At 50.7% G+C, this 21,299-nt stretch overlaps 1 protein-coding gene across 8 annotated transcripts in view; it reads right to left on the bottom strand.

Annotated features, from left to right (window-relative positions):
• The window catches only part of PXN (paxillin), a 59,858-nt gene extending 40,043 nt beyond the window's left edge, over positions 1-19,815 (bottom strand). For 3 of the 8 annotated variants that reach the window (XM_030938793.1, XM_030938796.1, XM_030938794.1), the window contains exon 1: positions 2,956-3,024. In XM_030938793.1, coding sequence (XP_030794653.1) covers positions 2,956-3,009 — 54 coding nt within the window. In that variant the 5' untranslated portion in view covers positions 3,010-3,024. Of the gene's footprint in view, positions 1-2,955; positions 3,025-15,707; positions 15,787-19,662 lie in introns of those variants that run through there. The other 5 variants (XM_030938799.1, XM_030938800.1, XM_030938797.1 and 2 more) reach the window with 3 other exon arrangements.
• Positions 19,816-21,299: the final 1,484 nt, after the last annotated feature.

The raw sequence follows: 21,299 nt of genomic DNA, 5'->3' as shown, positions 1-21,299 counted from the left end.
GGACTTGAGCTCCTGAGCTCAAGGTATCCTCCCACCTTACCCTTCCAAGTAACCGAGACTACAGTCAGGTGCTACTCTGCCCATTTTAAAATTGTTTTGAATTGTACACTTTAGAATAGTTAATTTGGGCTGGCCACAGTGGCTCACACCTGTAATCCAAACACTTTGGAAGCTGAGGCAGGCAAGTCACTTGAGGCCAGGAGTTTGAGACTAGCCTGGCCAACATGGGGAAACACTGTCTCTACCGAAAATCCAAAAATTTAGCTGGGCGTGCTGGCACATGCCTGTAATCTAGCTACTTGGTAGGCTGAGGCACGAGAATCGCTTGAACCTGGGAGGCAGAGGTCGCAGTGAGCCAAGATTGCACCGCTGCGCTCTGGCCTGGTCGACAGAGCGAGACTCTGTCTGAAAAATATATATATATATACACACATATATACACACACACACACATATATATAATTAAATAAAATGGTTAATTTTACACTATGTGAGTTTCACCTTAGTTTTAAAAAAATAACAATGAAGGGAATGCATATCATATCCATGCTTATATATTTATAAATGCATAGAAAATGGTTGAGAAAGATGCACATCAAACTATTAACAATATTTACACCTGGTGGAGGAAAGGAAGAAGGAACTTTCACTTCTGTAGCTTTTTTTTTTTCCTTTTTACAAAAAGCATGTATCTTCTTTTTTTCTTGAGACAGAGTCTTGCTCTGTCATCTAGGCTGGAGTGCAATGGCGCGATCTCAGCTCACTGCAACCTCCGCCTCTCAGGTTCAAGCGATTCTCCTGCCTCAGTCTCCCGAATAGCTGGGATTACAGATGCCCGCCACTATGCCTGGTTAACTTGTAGTTTTAGTATAGACGGGGCTTCACCGTGTTGGTCAGGCTGGTCTTGAACTCCCGACCTCAGGTGATCCACCCGCCTCAGCCTCCCAAAGTGCTGGCTTATAGGCATGAGCCACTGTGTCCAGACACATGTATCTTCTTTAACTTAAAAACTTTCATAAAAGTAGGCCAGGAATGGTGGCTCATGCCTATAAGCCAGCACTTTGGGAGGCTGAGGCGGGTGGATCACCTGAGGTCGGGAGTTCAAGACCAGCCTGGGCAATATGGTGAAACCCTGTCTCTAAAAATAATACAAAAATTAGCTGGGCGTGGTGGCACATGCCTGCAGTTACAGTACTCAGGAGGCTGAGGTGGGAGGATCACCTAAGCCTGGGAGATTGAGGCTGCAGTGGGCCAAGATCACGCCACTGTACTTCAGCCTGGGCAACAGAGCAAGACCCTGTCTCAAGAAAGAAAAAAAAAAAGAAAAAAAAAAACTTTCATAAAAGTAAATAACAGTATCAGATACAAAATGACATGAGAAAGGTCCCTAGGCAAAAATGAAGGTTTGAGGCCACACCATGGCAGGCATGTTCTAGAAATGAGGAAAACTAGGATTCCAGATTTCCCAAAAAGGGGCCAGACGGAGGAAAAAGCTTACTCTGTTACGTTCCTGGACAAGTCCTTTCTCCTGGGAGTGCCTCAGCAAAATGAGGGGGTTGAACTTGATAAGCAATTTTCAAACATGTGTTTTGGGGTTTTTTAGAGACAAGATCTTGCTCTGTTACCCCAGGCCGGAGGGAAGTAGCAAATCTTCCTGGATTCAACAGACCCTCCCGCCCCAGCCTCCCAGGTAGCTGGGACTACAGGTGTATGCTACCATGCCCAGCTAGTTTTTTTAGTTTTTATGTTATTTATGTATTTATTTATTTATTTTTGAGACAAAGTCTCGCTCTGTTGCCAAAGCTGGAGTAGAGGAGCGCAATCTCTGCTCACTTCAACCTCCCCTTCCCGGATTGGAGCGATTCTCCTGTCTCAGCCTCCCAGGTAGCTGGGATTACAGGTGCCCGCCACCACACCTGGCTAATCTTTGTATTTTTAGTAGAGACGGGGTTTCACCATGGTGGCCAGGCTGATCTCGAACTCCTGACCTCAGGTGATTCTCCCACCTCAGCATCTCAAAGTGCCAGGATTACAGGCATGAGCCACCACGCCCAGCCAATTTTTTTTATTTTCTATAGAGATGGAGTCACTATGTTGCCCAGGCTGGTCTCAAACTCCTGGGCTCAAGTGATCCTCCTGCATCAGCCTCCCAAAGTGCTGGGAATATAGGCATAAGCCACTGCACCCAGCTTCAGATGTTTTTATATATTTGTTTTCAAATTTTTAAAAATCCACAAAACCCCTTTCGTAATTGTGGTCTTAGATGGAAGCCGAATACATAAACAGAGAAAAAGTGAGCAGCTCTGACTGAAGAAGGTGACGGCCACAAACTCCCAACCATAGGAGGAAATGATATCCTAAGGCTCCTTCCAGCTCTGGAAGCATAGGAGGAGTCTAAGAAAGAACGGATCAGTCCAGAAGCACAAAGGGGGAGTGCAGACTGGTAATACCCAACAGGCCGTTAGGAAGGAAAATCTCACAGACAGTTGAAGCAGGGAGAAGAGGAAGGACAGAGCCAGGATAGAGCCCAAGCCAGTGATGCCCAAAGGAGCTGCTACCAGCAACGCCCTCAACTGCCAGTGATCAGTCAATCAAGGGTCCCCCAGGATAGTGACACCCCAGCCCCCATGCTTTGGCCAAAGTCAGGCAGATAACAGCTGTCTTCTGGTCACTGTTCCTGCTGCTCTAGAGGCACAAACAGGATGTTTAGAAGCAGATGACCACAAGTGACCACAGGAAGCCATGACAACCGCCTCCAGGTGACGATCTTCTTCCCCAGCTTCTTTCCGGCTTGGCTGCCTCCAAAGACCAAGCAAAAAGACTTCAAGTGCCAACTTCCAAAGAGAGAGAAGGGGGAGGAGTTCTTGGAAAGTTCAGGACACAGCAGAAGAGGCCATTTGAGGTGGTGAGGCAGGAAGAAATGAGACCACCCAGCTATCCCGACAGCTACCTCACCTCAAAGACGCATTGAGGCTGATGATGATAAGGAGCGGGGAAGAAACTGCACATCCACTGCTTGGGACAGAGGACCTTCCAAGACACGCAGCACGTGACCAGGCAGGCTCAGGAGGGCTGCCAAGTCGCGTCTCTGAGGAGCGAGTGCCGTGTTCCAGGCATCACGACCACTCCTCCACACCCACCCCAGAGAAGCCTGTCCCACTCGGCTGTCCCAGAGCACATCAGTGATGAGAAACTGCCTTAGCCAGCCAGCCAAGCCAGGAGTCCACAGGGGAAATGGCAAATCCAGAGGAAACCAAGTGCAGGCCATCGGACACTCCCGTTTCCACCTAAGGAAGAGGAATGTTCCTGGAAACAGAGAGGAGGCGAAGCTCGGCCAGAACTCTCTGAGCCACTTCAAACCTCCAATAGAGCCCAGGGTGGGTCCCATAGATCAACCGCCTGTAAAGAGGTACAGTCACTGGGCCAGCTTCATGACACAGCTGTGTACACTCAGTGCACAACCACCAAGTTCACAGTACAGAAAACCGACTCTTTTTTTTTCTACTGCTACTAGGGGCCTCAGGGGCCAGACCACCCCATGAGGCTTTCTGGATGCCTAGAGTGCTGGGAGAAGCCCAGGGCTGACCTGGGAGTGGATCCCAGAGCAGCTCCCTGTGGCAGCTCTCACTAATATGAGTGTTAGATGAGCGATTAGTATAAACCAAGCCACCAAGCCACCTCCTCCCCCACCACTTCCGCATGAAAGCCACCAAAGAGGCTCAGGGGAAATTAAAAGTCATATAACCAAAACCCAACTTAATACCACTAGCCCAGGGGTATGGCCATTTCACCTCCACAGCAGAGTCCCAAACATTCTCTAACCCACGGCGCCATGAAGAGTCCTAAATCACCCTCTCCCAGAAAATAACTGAAGTCAGATTCTTCCCCCAGGCCAAGCTAAGCAACCAAACAGGGCCAAATGCATTAACTGCCCACCAGCAAGGCCATGGGACATGCAGCCAACCTAAAGACGAAGTGGAAGTTAAATTCGAAGAGTGGGCTGGGTGCAATGGCTCACACCCGTAATCCCAACACTCTGGGAGGCCGAGGTGAGCAGATCACTTGAGCCCAGGAGTTCAAGACTAGCCTGTCCAACATGGCGAAATCCCATTTCTACTAAAAATACAAAAAATTAGCTGGGTGTGGTGGCAGGCGCCTATGATCCCACCTACTCGGGAGGCTGAAGCAGGAGAATTGCTTGAACCCAGGAAGTGGAGGTTGCAGTGAGCCGAGATCGTGCCATTGTACTCCAGCCGGGGCGACGGAACGAGACTCTGTCTCAAAAAAAAAAATCAATTAATTAAAAAATAAATAAGGCCCTGCATGGTGGCTCACGCCTGTAATTCCAGCACTTTGGGAGGCCAAGGTGGGTGGATCAATTGAGGTCAGGAGTTTGAGACCAGCCTGGCGAACATGGTGAAACCCTATCTCTAGCAAAACTACAAAAAACAGCCAGCATGGTGGCGCATGCCTGTAATCCCAGCTACTCATGAGGCTGAGGCATGAGAATCACTTGAACATGGGAGGCGGAGGCTGCAGTGAGCTGAGATCACACCCCTGCACTCCAGCCTGGGCAACAAAGCAAGACTCCATCTCAATAAATAAATAAACAAACAGGCCGGCACGGTGGCTCACTCCTGTAATCCCAGCAATTTGGGAGGCAAGGCGGGCAGGTCATTTGAGGTCAGGAATTTGAGACCAGCCTGGCCAACATGGGGAAACCCTGTCTCTACTAAAAGTACAACAATTAGCCAGGCGTGGTGGTGGGCACCTGTAATCCCAGCTACTTGGGAGGCTGAGGCAAGAGAATCTCTTGAACCCAGGAGGCGGAGACTGCAGTGAGCTGAGATTGCGCCACTGCACTCCAGCCTGGGCGATAATGCGAGACTTAGTCTCAAAAATAAATAAATAAACAAATGCCAAGAGAGTGATACCAAAAGCCAAACCCTCCACCCCAGGAGCTGTCAAGATTATTCCAAGAATGAACGATAACCATCACCATTTACTGAGCTCTTTGAAAGTATTTCAGGAAAGTATGTCAGGAAATGGACCTATTTCATGGATTAGGAGACCAAGGCTCAGAGTGTAAAGTGACCTGCCAAGGTCACACAAGTCGTAGGCGACTGCACTGATACAGAACCAAGTGTGGCTGATGTCAGAGGCTGGGTTCTATGCCACCTCCCCACCCTGAACCCAGAGAGAACTCAGGTTCTCCAGAGGAGGAAGTGGTTTGCTGCAGGCTCAGCATCACTGTGGGTGGCGCAGTTTATACCCATTTAACCACCAACCACCATTAAGTATTTATTAAGCGACCACAGAGAGAACAGAGCAGTGCCTGGTGGTAAGAGATATTTGAAAGGCAGATAAAATCCCTGTCTTCAAGGAGCTTACAGGGCAGAGCAGGAGACAGAAGAAAGCCCAATTTACACAGACCTGTAAAGTTTCACCTTAGTAGGAGGGTCAACAGGCTGGTTGGTTTTATCTGCGAAAAAAGCCTTCTCAAAAAGGTGGATTCAGCTAAGATTTTAAAGGCAGAGGGTAAGGTGAGTCAGGAGAAGGCTATTTTCTGCAACTTGAACCAAGATCTAGACTCAAGGCAGAACTGAGTGGTTGGCATGGTCAGAAGTCAAATGTAATCCAGAGACTGCAATACAAGATACCCCCAAGATTTGGCAACTGCATTGGTCATTAAATATTGAGCACAGGGCGTTCTTAGAATCCCCCAAAGCAGGGGCCAAGTAGGAACATGTATGAGGCCAGTGAGACCCAGCGTAGGCAACAGAGAGGGTCAAATATGAGGCTGGAGCTACTGAGGTTAACCAAGTGGTGACAGAGTACATGCATCCCATGAAGCCTGATCTGATTTTTCAAAAGAAACGATACGCAGTGAAATTCTGTCTCTACTAAATATACAAAAATTAGACAGGCGTGGTGGTGCCTGTAATCCCAACTACTCAGGAGGTTGAGGTAGGAGAATTGCTTGAACCGAGGAGACGGAGGTTGCAGTGAGCCGAGATTGTGCCACTGCACTTCAGCCTGGGTGACGCAGTGAGACTCTGTCTCAAAAAAAAAAAAAAAAAAAAAGGAATGACATGGACTTTTTGGTGCAATCACCTGATGCTTTAAATGTAGGCAACTAATTTGGAATATTTTAAATACCATGGAGACCAAGCAACAATGGTCTGCAGGCCAAAACTAACCCATAGATTTCTGCCATGAGGTTTCCCGTATGAAAAACCAGAAAGAAGGCCAGGCACAGTGGCCCACACCTGTAATCCCAGCTCTTTGGGAGGCTAAGGCAGGTGGATCACCTGAGGTCAGGAATTTGAGACCAGTCTGACCAATATGGTGAAACCCCATCTCTACTAAAAATACGAAAAGTAGCCAGGCATGATGGCACACACCTGCAGTCTCAGCTACTCGGGAGGCTGAGGCAGGAGAATCGCCTGAACCCCGGAGGCGGAGGTTGCAGTGAGCTGAGATCACGCCACTGTACTCTAACCTGGGTGACAGAGCGAGACTCTATCTCAAAAAAAAAAAAAAAAAAAAAAAGAGAGAGAGAAACCAGAAAGAGACTAGGCTAGTTGTGGGAAGACCCACCCAAGGTTCAGGTTCTTGCATCATTGCCTGTGGTAACACTGGGTGTGTTCCCTTCCCCTAACTCCTCTGGGCTTCAGTTTGACTTCCTCATTACTATGAAGATAACTACTACCTACCTCAAAAGGCAGTGATCAGAACCATATAAAAAATGATGATTGTCGGCCGGGCGCGGTGGCTCAAGCCTGTAATCCCAGCACTTTAGGAGGCCGAGACGGGCGGATCACGAGGTCAGGAGATCGAGACCATCCTGGCTAACATGGTGAAACCCCGTCTCTACTAAAAAAATACAAAAAACTAGCCGGGCGAGGTGGTGGGCGCCTGTAGTCCCAGCTACTCGGGAGGCTGAGGCAGGAGAATGGCGTAAACCCGGGAGGCGGAGCTTGCAGTGAGCTGAGATCTAGCCACTGCACTCCAGCCCAGGCGACAGAGCAAGACTCCGTCTCAAAAAAAAAAAAAAATGATGATTGTCAATGGACAAATAGATAAAAAAAAATGTGGTTTATACATCATTGTATATAGATACAATGAATTATTCAGCCTTAAAAAGGGAGATTCTGCCAATTTGCCACAGCATGGAAGGACATGCTAAGTAAGATAAGGCAGACACAACAAAAACATTGCGTGACCTCACTTATATATGTACTATATACATATATTTATTTACTATTTTATTTATTTTTGAGATGGAGTATTGCTCTGTCACCCAGGCTGGAGTGCAGTGACATGATCTTGGCTCATTCCGGCCTCCACCTCCTGGGTTCAAGCGATTCTCCTGCCTCAGGCTCCCAAGTGCCTGAGACTACAGGCCCATGCCACCACGCTCGGCTAATTTTTGTATTTTTAATAGAGACGGGGTTTCGTCATGTTGGCCAGGATGGTCTCAAACTCCTGACTTCAGATGATCCACCCACCTTAGCCTCCCAAAGTGCTGGGATTACAGGCGTGAGCCATCGTGCCCAGTCCAATATATATATATTTTTACATATATATATAAATACATATATATAGAGAGAGAATGAAACAGTGGTTACTATGGGCAGAAGTGGGGAATGGGGAGATGTGGGTCAAAGAATACTAAGTAGCAGATACATGGGATGCACAAGTTTAGAAATCAAATGTATGACATGAGGGCTGAAGTTAAGAAAATCCTGCTAGGGATTTTCGTTACATAAGTAGATTTAGCTGCTCTTGGCACACAGGAAAGTAACTGTGAGATGACTGATACATTAATCGGCTTCACTTTAGTAACCACCTTACTATCTATATGTATCCCATAACAACAATGTTGTAAACTTCGAATATAGGCAATAAGGTTTAGTGGTTTTTTTTTTTTTTTTTGAAACTGAGTCTCGCTCTTTCACCAGGCTGGAGTGCAGCGGCGCGATCTCGGCTCACTGCAACCTCCGCCTCTTGTTTCAAGAGATTCTCTTGCCTCAGCCTCCCGAGTAGCTGGGATTACAGGCACAGGCCACCATGCCCAGCTAATTTTTTTTTTTTTTTTTTGAGACGGAGTCTTGCTCTGTCGCCTGGGCTGGAGTGCAGTGGCTAGATCTCAGCTCACTGCAAGCTCCGCCTCCCGGGTTTACGCCATTCTCCTGCCTCAGCCTCCCGAGTAGCTGGGACTACAGGCGTCCACCACCTCGCCCGGCTAGTTTTTTTTGTATTTTTAGTAGAGACGGGGTTTCACCATGTTAGCCAGGATGGTCTTGATCTCCTGACCTCGTGATCCGCCGGTCTCGGCCTCCCAAAGTGCTGGGATTACAGGCTGAGCCACCGCGCCTGGCCTAATTTTTGTATTTTTAGTAGAGACGGGGTTTCACCATGTTGGCCAGGCTGGTCTCGATCTCTTGACCTCGAGATCCGCCTGCCTTGGCTTCCCAAAGTGCTGGGATTACAGGCGTGAGCCACAACGCCTGGCCTAAGGTTCAGTTTTTTAAAAAATAAAGAAGCACGTGAAAATGTGTCCTCAAGCTTAACGTGCTGCAGAAATGCCCATTATCTAATACAGGCCCAGAGAAGAGAGGGGGCGCTAACAGAGAACAGGCAGTAGATGGGGCCTGGGAGAGGAGAAAGGAAATGAGAAGGGAGTAGATGAGAAGGGAGAGTGGAAAGGAAATGAGTTGAGTCTCTGCTGGCGGGCAGACCGGAAGAATCTAGACAATAGAATTCACGTCAGGGGTGGAAATATAAATTTGGGAGTCACCAGCACACAGGTTATAAAAGAGGTCATGCAGTTGATTAACTGACCGGGGTGCACAGGAGAAAAACAAGGAGTTCAGAGAAATCCTTTGAGAAAACACCCAGGTGCACCTCCACTCAGGGACCAGAGGAGACTTGGGAAAAGAAGGTGGGAGTGTCTCCGGAGAAGCAAGCAGAGCTTAAGGAAGGGAGAAAAAAATATTGCAGCTAAAGGATGAAACGGGTGTCTCAGCAAAAGAGCAAATGTGGAAGAATGGGTCGGGCTGTGTTAAAATTTAAAAAGGAGCAGGCCAGGCGCAGTGGCTCACACCTGTAATCCCAGCACTGGGAGGCCAAGGCAGGCAGATCACGAGGTCAGGAGTTCAAGACCAGCCTGGCCACTATGGTGAAACCCCATCTCTACTAAAACCACAAAAATTAGCCGGGTGTGGTGGCGGGCGCCTGTAGTCCCAGCTACTCAGGAGGCTGAGGCAGAAGAATCACTTGAACCCAGGAGGCAGCAGAGGTTGCAGTGAGCCGAGATCCACTCCACTGCATTCCAGCCTGGGTGACAGAACAAGACTCTGTCTCAAAAAAGATAATAATAAATTTAAAAAAAAAATAAAATAAAAAGGAGCAAAGTAAAAAAGTTAGTAAGAGTAGGCCAGGCACAATGGCTCACATCTGTAATTCCAACACTTTGGGAGGTGGAGGTGAGCGGATCACCTGAGCTCAGGAGTTCGAGACCAGCCTGGCCAACATGGCAAACGAAACCCCATCTCTACCAAAAATACAAAATTAGCCAGGCATGGTGGTATGTGCCTGTAATCTCAGCTACTGCTGGGGGTGAGGTGTGGGAGGAAGGGGTGAGGGGGGTGGGGAAGTGAGGCGCTGAGGCAGGAGGACCGCTTGACCCTGGGAGACAGAGCTTGCAGTGAGCCAAGATCACGCCACTATACTCCACTCTGGGCGGCAAAGCAAGACTGTCTAAAAAACAAAACAAAACAAAAAACTGAAGTTAATAAGAGCAGAAAAGTAAAAAGAGGGAAACAGGCAAGACGCATGGTGGCTCACACTTACAATACCAGCACTTTGGAAAACCAAGGCAGAAAGACTGCTTGAAGCCAGGAGTTCGAGACCGGCCTGAACATAATGAGACTCTGGCTGTATAAAAAATAAAAAATTAGCCAGGCATGATAGCACGTGCCTGTAGTCCCAGCTGCTCAGGAGGCTGAGGCAGGAGGATTGCTTGAATTGGAGGTTACAGTGAGCTGTGATCAGATCACTGTACTTCATCCTGGGCAAGAGAAAAAGACCACCCCGTGAGAAAACAGAAAGAAGAGAAAAAGAGGAGAAAAAGGGAACCAGAAGAAAAAGGAGAGCCAGGTGGACCTGCAGATGGGGACCTCGGGGCCACATGGGGCCACAGCCATCTACACTGACAGAAGATGGTGGCCATGAGGTATAAAAGGGGGTGGGAAGATGGGGACGTGGGGGGTGGAATAAAGCGCGAGGAAATAGAGGCCATCCTTGAGGATCTGTCTACTATGTGCTAAGCACCTCACTCAGTCTCCTAACAACGTGGAAAGAAGGCATTGTGCCCATTTCATAGCCTGCTTTCAATAGGGTTTATTTATTTATTTTGAGACAGAGTCTCACTCTGTCACCCAGGCTGGAGTGCAGTGGCCTGATCTTGGCTCACTACATCCTCCGCCTCCCAGGTTTAAGCAGTCCTCCTGCCTCAGCCTCCTGAGTAGCTGGGATTACAAGCATGTACCACCACGCCCAGCTAATGTTGTATTTTAGTAGAGATGAGGTTTCTCCATGTTGGTCAAGCTGGTCTGGAACTCCCAACCTCAGGCCTCAAGTGTTCCACCCGCCTCGGCCTCCCAAAATGCTGGGATTACAGGCATGAGCCAACGTACCTGGCCTCAGTAGGGCTTTTATGTTGTTAGAAGAGGCCAAAGTCTCCATAGCTCATTCAAAATGATACACACAGACCGGGATCCAGAAGAGAATCGGCCTGAAGCTCCTCGGAGCTCCCTGGAGGGTTCCACCCACCTTGCTCCAGCTCACCCAGAGTTCTACGATTCAAAACAGCTGGAAATGTGTGCCCTGCTCTCCCCAACAAGAAAACAGAACAGAACATGGCTGTTTCTGCCAAGCGAATTCTGAATAAGCTGCATTCCATTTCATTAAAACAATTACCTGAGCTCCAGCCAAGAATTACATAAAGCTTCCTCCCAGCACCACCCCCTCCCCCATAAAACACACATCATGCTGCTTTCAGATAGGCAGAGTGAAGCTCTGAGCCTTCGCTAGAAGACCTCATGGTCCTTGCAAAGTGGCAGTCTCGGCATCTTTGCATGCTGACACAGATGACATGAGGCTGAAAGAAGACCTTGGCATGAAGCCCTCCCCTTATGAGAGCCTGCTGGCTGCCCGAAATGTTTCTAGTAGGCAGCAGGGCCCTCACCTCTGCCTCAGAGCCAAGAGGGCCACTGGTGCCAGAATGCAGCTATTTTCCCAAAACAGACTGGAGGCCCAAGAAGGCCAGCTTTGAGTCAGCACAAACTAGACACGAGGGACCAAGGGAGTGGGGATTCCAGGAGAGGGAGCCTGAAGGCTGAAAAACTGGATGGTCAGACTTGAGCTACAAGCAAGAGCGTGGGGCCATCAGCCATCACTGCCCACAGGTAAATGGTATTCCACTGGCCACAGATAAGGGGTTCATGATGTGAGGCAAAAGGCAGCCCCTCCCCTCCTGCAGGCCTCAAGCTGCCCAGAGACCGTTCCCTGAATTGTGTAAAGCCTTGCTCTGGCCAGGCGCCATGGCTCACACCTGTAATCCCAGCACTTTCGGAGGCCGAGGCAGGCGGATCACCTGAGGTCAGGAGTTCGAGACCAGGCTGGCCAACATGGTGCAACCCCATCTCTACTAAAATTACAAAAATTAGTCAGGCATGATGACACACACCTATAATCCTAGCTACTGGGGAGGCTGAGGCACAAGAATCACTTGAACCTGGGAGGCAGACGTTGCAGTGAGCCAAGATTACCCCACTGCACTCCAGCCTGGGTGACAGAGTAAGACTCCATTTCAAAAAGAAAAAAGAAAAAAAAAAAGTCTTGCTCTGTGTCCCACCAGCCTGGACAACCCATCTCAAACTCCAACCAAAGTTCAGCATCTCACATGCTTCAACCCTGGTCTGATTAATGTCATCATGCTCAAATAACTCATGAGGTTGCCTCCACACCTATGGACACACACTGTCTCTGGGCCTGTCTTTTTTCTGCACAGGTCACAGCACTATGCTCCCCATTTCCCAGCTGATAGTCGGCAGTCACTGTCACCTGAGGCCCCCCCCAGCTCCTGTCTCTGGTCACCCAGTCTTCCCACCATCTGCGCAATCACAGGAGGCCAACAGTCACTCAGGCCAACCACAGGCAGGCGCAGGCCAGCACCTTGGCCTGACAACTGCAAGCCCACCACGGAAAAGCAGGGTTTCCTTACTTTTCTCCAACTTTTCATTATGAAAATATCTAAACACACAGAGAAGTTGAGAGGCCTGTGTACTCTCATTTAGATTGAATGACTGTCATTGTTTTTTTTTTTTTTTTTTTTTTTTTTTTTGAGACGGAGTCTCGCTCTGTCGCCCGGGCTGGAGTGCAGTGGCCGGATCTCAGCTCACTGCAAGCTCCGCCTCCCGGGTTTACGCCATTCTCCTGCCTCAGCCTCCCGAGTAGCTGGGACTACAGGCGCCCGCCACCTCGCCCGGCTAGCTTTTTGTATTTTTTAGTAGAGACGGGGTTTCACTGTGTTAGCCAGGATGGTCTCGAACTCCTGACCTTGTGATCCGCCCGTCTCGGCCTCCCAAAGTGCTGGGATTACAGGCTTGAGCCACCGCGCCCGGCTGACTGTCATTGTTTTACCAGGTTGTGTGAATGCATGGCCCTTGTGCTCTCTGCCCTCTATGTGTGTATCCTGTTTTTCATTATATCATTTAAAACTAAGTTAAGTTGGGCGCAGTGGCTCACGCCTGTAATCCCAGCACTTTGGGAGGCCGAGGTAGGCAGATCACCTGAGGTCAGGAGTTCGAGACCAGCCTGACCAACATGAAGAAACCTGGTCTCTACTAAAAATACAAAAATTAGCTGGGTGTGGTGACGCATGCCTGTAATCCCAGCTACTTGGGAGACCAAGGCAGGAGAATCGCTTGAACCTGGGAGGCGAAGGTTGCAGTGAGCTGAGATCATGCCACTGCACTCCAGCTGGGGCAACAAGAGCAAAACTCTGCCTAAAGAAAAAACAAAAAACAAAAAAAGCAAATCAAACTAAGTTGAGGCCAGGTGGGGTGGCTCACACCTGTAATCCCAGCCTGTAATCCCAGCACTTTGGGAGGCTGAGGCAGGTGAATCACCTGAGGTCAGGAGTTGAAGACCAGCCTGACCAATACGGTGAAACCCTACCTCTACTAAAAATACAAAAATTAGCCAGTTGTGGTGGCATGCACCCATAGTCCCAGCTACTCAGGAAGCTGAGACAGGAGAATTGCTTAAACCCAGGAGGCGGAGGTTGCAGTGAGCCAAGATCGTGCTGCTGCACTCCAGCCTGGGTGACAGGGCAAGACTCCACCTCAAAAATAAAAAATAAAAAAATAAAAATAAGTTGCAAGACATCATGACACTTTACTCCTAAATACTTTAGCATGCACCTAACAATAACAATATTCTCCCATAAAACCACAATACCACAATCACACAAGAAATAAGCATTAAGAGGCCATCTTTAAGGGAAGATTTGGCCACTGGGGCTCCACTGTGCCTGGCCAGCCGCATATTCTGTCTACCACTGGCCCAGCATCCAAGGCCTCCCTGGAGAGGCCAGCCCTGAGCCCCTGGTTAGGCAATCGGTTAGTTAGTTGGAAGACTTATCAGGATATGAATGTACACTCGAGGCCAGATATGAGACTCCCAACAAGACCCAGACTGCAAAAGGCAGAGCAGACCCTGTGAGGCTGTAGATGGAGGCTCGGGGCCCATCCCAGGTGAGAAGGGCACCTGGAAGCTATTTCCATGACTTGCTTTGCGAACATTTCTGAGAAAACTCAGCTTCCTGATTCTTTCTCTTCCTCTCCTCCTCCCATAGGACATCCTTCATTCTCCACCATAAAGTTTTCAACAACTCCCTCCTCTGGACATGGGAAAGACAAGGAGCATGTTTAGGTGCAGTGAGGCTGGAGGCACAGGAAGGCTTTTGATTCCTGAGCAGAGGAGCTGGGAAGGGACCACAGGGGACCTGCCCCAGGTTCTCCTTAGCAGTGGTGCTGTAAGCTCACTGCTCTGTCTCAAGAGTAACAGGCGACTGGAGAGGTGACCAGGGAGGGAGGAGTGGGGCCTCCCCTGGAACAGGAGACACTCCCCACAGGACCCTGCATCCCATCCTGAGTGTGTGTCCCCACGAAAGAACAAAAAGGCCGGGTGTAGTGGCTCACGCCTGTAATGCCAACACTTTGGGAGGCTGAGGCAGGAGGATCACCTGAGGTCGGGAGTTCGAGACCAGCCTGACGAACACGGAGAAACCCTGTCTCCACGAAAAATACAAAATTAGCTGGGCGTGGTGGTGCATGCCTGTAATTCCAGCTACTCGGGAGACAGAGGCAGGAGAATCGCTTGAACCGGGGAGGCGGAGGTTGTGGTGAGCTGAGATCATGCCACTGCCCTCCAGCCTGGGCAATGAGAGCGAAACTCCGTCTCAAATAAAAGAAAGAAAGAAAGAACAAAAGAAAGAGAAGAAGCTGCAGAGAACAGGGAAATGACAGATGTGGAAGACAACAGAGAATAGGGTGGGGGCAGAAAAATGTTAGTGTCCTAGAAACAGAAAACAGTCAAACCAATGAGCAACTCATATCAGATGCAGTATCGTGAACAGAAGAGTAAAGAATGCGACAGGCGCAATGGCTCACGCCTGTAATCCCAGCACTTTGGGAGGTCGATGCGGGCACATTGCTTGAGGCCAGGTGTTCAAGAACAGCTTGGGCAACATGGTGAAACCCTGTCTCCGCAAAAAATTTTAAAAATTAGCGGGGCATTGCGGCATGCGCCTGTAGTCCCAGCTACTGGGGAGGCTGAGGGAAGAGGATCACTTGGGCCTAGAAGGCGGAGGCTGCAGACCCTGTCTCAAAAAAAAAAGTGTACAAAACAGTTGGCCGCAAGTCCCACTCAGCAGCCAGACCACCTGGATTCAAATCCTAGCACTGCCATTCACTAGCTGTAGAACTTGGGCACGTGGGCTCACCTCTCTGTGTCTCAGTTTCCTCACTTATAAAATGGGTAGTGGTAATACTACTACTAATAAAACCTGCCTCATATGGACAGCTTGATTCAAACAAGCAATGGATGTAAGGTGCCCAGCACAGTGCCTGCACATAATGAGTGCTCAATAAATATTACGGGAAAAAGTTCTGTAAACACTGTAAAAAAGAAAAGTGTCCCCAGGCCAGAGTGTGGTGACGCGATCTCGGCTCACCGCAATCTTCGCCTCCCGGGTTCAAGCGATTCTCCTGCCTCAGCCTCCTGAGTAGAATACCTGAGACTACAGGCACCCGCCACCACGCTCAGCTAATTTTTGTATTTTTAGTAGAGATTGGCTTTCACCATGTTGACCAGGCTGGTCTTGAATTCCTGACCTCAAATGATCCACCCACCTCGGCCTCCCAAAGTGCTGGGATTACATGTGTGAGCCACCATGCCCGGCAGATTTTGCTATTATTAATGACTCAGACTAGGATGACCCCAGGAAAGGCGGCAATGAGGCTAGAAGTTTATTCAACATCTCTGGAGCGAGGTAAAGACCCAAGGGAAGCTTCAGATTCAGATACTCCATGCGTGATGACTAAATAGGAAAGGAGGGCTGCTCAGTGGCTCACCAATAACTCTGGCCTTCCATCAGCCTCTCCAGCCAAGGGTACACCCAGCTTCTTCAATGCATGACCATCACTAGGGAAGCTGGAAAAAAAGGAATACTGAGATATTCCCTCAAAAGACCTTGAACCCATAGTGACAGGGCTTTGGCTTCCAGTAGGCTGAGCCTTTCTCCATCAAGCTATGTCTGCCCAGGTAGCAGACAGCTTCACGTATCAGAAAGGGTACCTGCTGAAGAATCAAACCCACCAGGGTTTGAATCCCAGCTCTGCCCCTTAGTAGTACAAAGCCCAGGAGAAGGTCTGGCACTGACACAGAGCCCACAGGAGGGCACCATCGCTGCTTGGGTAAATGCCGCCTCTGCCACAGGCCCAGCAGCTGGGTGCCCTGACTCTGCCCTAACACACAGAGGGACCACAGACAGGAAAGCCCAAAGTCCAGACTTTCCATGGAAACAGGGAGGTTCCATAGCTCCCAATGCCCCAGGCAACTCCTCTGCCCCCCTAGCACTACCCCCAAGGACAATGAGGCACTGTTTTCCAAAGGGTCAAGACTGCTGAGAAGCTGAAAGAAGACATGTCCAGATTCCAGCAGCAACTGGGCACTGCCAACAGCTGGCTGTTCCCCCTGCTAGAGGATGGGAAGGCAAAGCTACCGAGTCTCGGACTGGACACACCCTTTGCCATTTCCCGAGAATGGCCCCTAGGGCAGGAATTGTTAAAGGTAACTATCAATTACTCAGCAGGCCCCAAGGCTCATCCCCCTGGTTAGTCACCAGCACCTACCACCTTATGACGCTTAAGACGACCAGATCTGGAATTGGATGAGCCTGGGTTCAAATCCAAGCATTACCACTACACTTCCCTGAGCTCAGGTTTCCACATCTATAAAGTGGAGGCAAAACACCTCCGTTTCTGAAAGGTTGTGATACGGCTTGTAAAGCGCTGAGTACAGCGCCTGTCTCCCATGAAGTGCATGTGATCATGATTAGACCACAGTTGTGGTCAAAGCCCCCACCAAGTACACTGAGAACATGAACAGAAGGAGAGCAAGCAATCGGGTTAGAAAACACAGTCAGAATGCATCTCAGTGTTGTGGGAACTCTGTCCAGGAAACTCCAGCCAGAACTCGAACAGAGTGAACTCCGGGCCAAACCAGCATCTAAACAGTAATAAGAAAAGCCACCAAGCAGCCACCCCAAAGCACAAAGTAGAGAGAACACACAGGGAAGGGCAGAACATGCTGTGTTGATAGTTTTGTGCTCAGAGAGCTATAAATTTGTAACTTATTAAATTTGTAACTTATTAAATAGCACATGGCAAATCTCTCATTGGCAGCTATGGGGAGGAGAAGAGTTCCCCATTTTTTATCAGACCAAAAAACAAAGTCACGGAGGAGGTGATGCACCCTCTGGCCTTGCTACTGGACACACCATAAACTCTCCCCTGTGTTAGGGACCAGGAGGCACATGGCTGAGAGCACGCTCAGGAGAAAAATAAAAACAACAGGTCTGGGCTTTGTGTCCACCCTAAGGAAAACAGCTGACGGGCAGTGTACTGAGCCGCCATCCAGACAGCTGACGGGGCCCCAGTGCAGAGGCAAATTCCTCTCCCTTCCTGCACACCCCATTCCTCCCACCCCGGGCTCTGGTCAGCCAGGCGTGGCTTTCCCCTTGGGAGCTCAGGCCAAGGAAATCGGGCAGTCCGGATGTAAGCAACCGGGCGCCTATGGTAGAAAGCAGCAGAAGTTACAGGTGACAGCCATCACCCAGTGGCAACCCCTCCTTCAAGTGCCCTTGCCTCCTCCCCAGGGAAAAAAGGCTTCTTGGTATACAAGAGCTGCAGATCTAGGAGCTAGGAATTGGGCTTCCAGCTATGGTTTTGTCATTTCATGGCTGTGCAGCCTTGGGCAAGAGAATCAACCTCTTAGTCTCAGCTTTCTCAATCTGGAAAAAGGCAGGTGGTCATGATAGCATTGGCTTTAAGGCGGAATCTGATAAAAGGGTTGTTGTGAGGATACCACAAATCGAGGTACAGGGAAGTACTCCACAAACAGCAATTTAGATCCTTACAATCCCCTCTCGCGTATACAGTGCTCTCTTTCCTTTCAGAACTCAGTTTCCTGGCCCTAAATGGAAGACTGTCAGAAGATAGGACCTCCGGATTTCGATGGCGAGCTCTACAAAGACTTTCTCAGTCCGTGAAACAGCACGGGGACTGCCGAGAAGCAAGAGAACGGCACCAGCATTTTAGAAACTGCAACTTTGCTCCCGGTTCCCACTGGGAAAGCACTGAGACTCTTAAATCCTGGATTCAAGGAACATCCCCCAGCCTCCTTCCAGCTGAGCTATTTTTATGTGAAAAAAATAAAAATAAATACCTGCCTGGAAGCCATGCCAACCTTGAGCACACTGGAAAAATGGGTGCCAAGCCTGACCCAAAGGCAGAACTACATTTGGCAGCCATCTCACTCTGCAAAACAGGCAGGACCCTACACCACCCCCAGCTCCGGGATCTCAGGGGCACCCTGATCCCAAAAGGAAGCTGGAGGAAAGCAGTCAAGTCCAGCGCCTACAAACAGCCAGTCTTAACTTAGTGCCCGGCGCTGCTTGGTAGAGGCCCATCAGTCCTGTCTGCTGAATCTACTCCTCAGAGCCTGGGACAGAGGAAGCATCAGTGGTCACACAAGCCACCCACAGTCCAGAGAGGAAAGACAAGGCTCCTACAGAGAAGAAACGTGTCCCCCCTCCTCACCTCCCAAGCTCAAGGCCCTCCAGCTACAGGCGTGAAGGGGAGGGAGAGAGAGCGAATCCTCCCACTCCCGCGTTCACGCCACCCAAGGCATTCCTAGAACCCTGACACCCACCCCCCTGGGTTTAGAGTCGCTTCCAGGAGATGCTTTCTTTCCCCTAACACCAGATCAAGACTGGACTGAAAAGAGTAGCCTTGGGGCTCCAGTAACAGGAAAACAGTAAAACTCTGTTCTGGGCATCCTGTCCTCTTTTACCTGCATGGCTTCCAGCAGGGCCTGACGCAGAGAGGGTGGAGGGGACCCTGCTAGCCAGGACACGTTCAGGGATGGCCATACCTTGGGGCCCACCTCCCACCTCCTTCCCCTGGCATTTCACCAGAATCTGGGGGTGGGGAGAGAATCAGGACTCACCAAATTACCGTTCTAGACTTAACATAACACGGAAGACGGACTGGTCTGTGAATTGAGGGGGGATGGTCCACAGAGTGGGGAGGGCAGTGAGAGAAAATAAGTGATGGGTCCTTGAAACGGGGTGACCAGATTTGAAGTGGGGGTTCAGGAGAGCAGGCAGACTGGGAAACTTGTCTTTGAAATGGGGGTGTGGTCATCACACACGCTCGTCTCTAGCTTTTGCATCTGACTTGTGAAATGAAAGGGGTGGGCTCCCAGGGGTTATCCCTGAAGGGGGGGTGCAGTCTGTGAAGTGGGGGGCGACCCTGGAGGGACGGGGAGCAGGTCGAAGAAATGAGGGAGCAGCCCATGAGATCGGGCAGCTGCTCCCCGAGTTGGGCGGTCGATCTGTGAGGTGGGGGTGGGGAGAGGTCTGCGAGGTGAGGGTCCCGTAGCTGACGAGGTGGTCCGCTCCAGGAAGTCCCGTCCCTGCAGCGGACGGGGTGGGTCCCGGAGGGGCGGGCTGGTCCCTGGGGCCCTTCTGGGAGATGGGGGTGGGTCCCCGAGGTCGGGGGTCCAGAGGTGAAGCCGTCCCAGACGGGGAGTGGCTGCTGTGCGGTCGGTGCCGAGGCCGGCCTGGCCCAGGACTGAGGCCCGGTTAGGGATCCCGGCCCCGCGGAGCCCCGGCCGGCAGGGACGGGAGCTGAGGCCGGGGCCGCCGCGGGTGGGATCCCGCGGCCCCCGCCGCTCGCTGGCGCCCGCCCGGCCCGGAGCTGTGCGCCTCTCGCCTCCTCCTCCCTCGGCCTCCTGCTCACTCACCGAGGTCGTCCATGGCCGGACCACGGGCGCCGGCTCGGGGTCGCGCTAGCTGCCCGTCCCGGGGCCGCTCCTCTATGCCCCGCAACTTTTCCGCGGCGAGCCTTGGCTCGGAACGGAACGCGCCGCCGCCGCGCGCACCCGCGCCCGCCGCGCGCCCCGCCCCCGGCCGCCCCCTTGTGCACGCGCGCCCCGCCCCCGCCCACCCCCGCGAGTTTGCTGACCCCGCCCCCTGCGCGCGCTGGTCCCGCCCCCGCCGCGAGCCCGGGCAGTGGGCGTCGCTGGGCGGGGCGGTGGCGCCCCCTCGCGGCTGAGCGGGCAGGTGGGCGGCTCCCAGGCCTCCAGCCACTCCCATCCGTCTTTCTGTCCCTCTCAAAGTCACTTGCCTGACCCTGCGGATGACACATCCGTCCACAGTCAGCCATGTGTCTGTGCATTCGTCGGCCACTCGGTCATCACATGCCTGTCCACTGGAGAGTCAGTTTTGCCCATCTGTCCGTCTGTCACCCGTAGGTCACCACCCAGGAGGATCATAAGTCAGTACCAGGCAAGGCCTGGAGTCCGTGGCTGACCTTTCCTGGGGTCGCCCTCTGGATCGATGGCAGTGCAGCTCGCAGTTCACCCTTTCTGGCCCAAACCCAATACCTGTGTGGTTCCATCTCTCTTAATATTACTTCCACACATCCACCGTCCCTAGACACTCTTCCAAAACTGTGCATGGGGCAGAGGGTACCCCACATTAGACATTAAAGGGAAAACGACAAGAAAGCCACGCCCAGTGCTCCCACACACTCAGAAATTGGGTAATAATAACAGCTGCCATTTACTAAGTGTCTGAAAAGACAGACACTATATAGCTATTCTCTAAATTAATCCTCCTAGAGGTAGTTACTATTATCCTATCATTGGTCCTTTGCTACCAGTTGGGATGGGTGATGGCAGTTTGTGGATTTCATATCAAACTGCTCTGCAAGTACAGCTTCAAGTTCCCCTTGTCCCTCAAGAATCCAGGCCTTCTGGGCCAGGTCAGGTCCTCCAGAAAGCAGATGAGATGCTGAGGTAGAGCTAGGGATAATGCCTGTGACAGAGAAGGGGAAATAAGTAGGGCTGGGCAAGGAGACTCAGATCTGACAGACAGGTCAACCCATCAGGGAACTCCATGACAAAAAAAATGAGAAGTCCCCTTGGGCAGAAGTATCCGGGTTTCAATGCTCCCACCACGTGCAGTCATTTTGTAAAGGCAGATCCAAGCAGCTTCTGTGGCTGCCACATTCTCCTATAATAAATTCAAGAGCAAAGACTGTTCCTCAAACACTCTATTGCATTCTTTTCCAACAACTTGCACGTGCCTCTATTTTGTTTTCGTTTTTGTGTTTTTTGTTTTGTTTTGTTTTGTTTTTTGAGATGGAGTCTCACTCTGTCGCCCAGGCTAGAGTGCAGTGGTGCAATCTCAGCTCACTGCAACCTCCGCCTCCCAGGTTCAAGTGATTCTCCTGCCTCCTGCTGGGATTACAGGTGTGTACCACCATGCCTGGCTAATTTTTGTATTTTTAGTAGAGACGAGGTTTCACCATGCTGGCCAGGCTGGTTTTGAATTCCTGACCCCAGGAGATCTCCTGCCTCCTGCTGGGATTACAGGT

Source organism: Rhinopithecus roxellana, chromosome 10 (genome assembly GCF_007565055.1).
Source record: "Rhinopithecus roxellana isolate Shanxi Qingling chromosome 10, ASM756505v1, whole genome shotgun sequence".
Classification (NCBI taxonomy): Eukaryota; Metazoa; Chordata; class Mammalia; order Primates; family Cercopithecidae; genus Rhinopithecus; species Rhinopithecus roxellana.
Note: the sequence above shows the minus strand (reverse complement) of the source record. Positions and strands in the feature narration are given on the sequence as shown.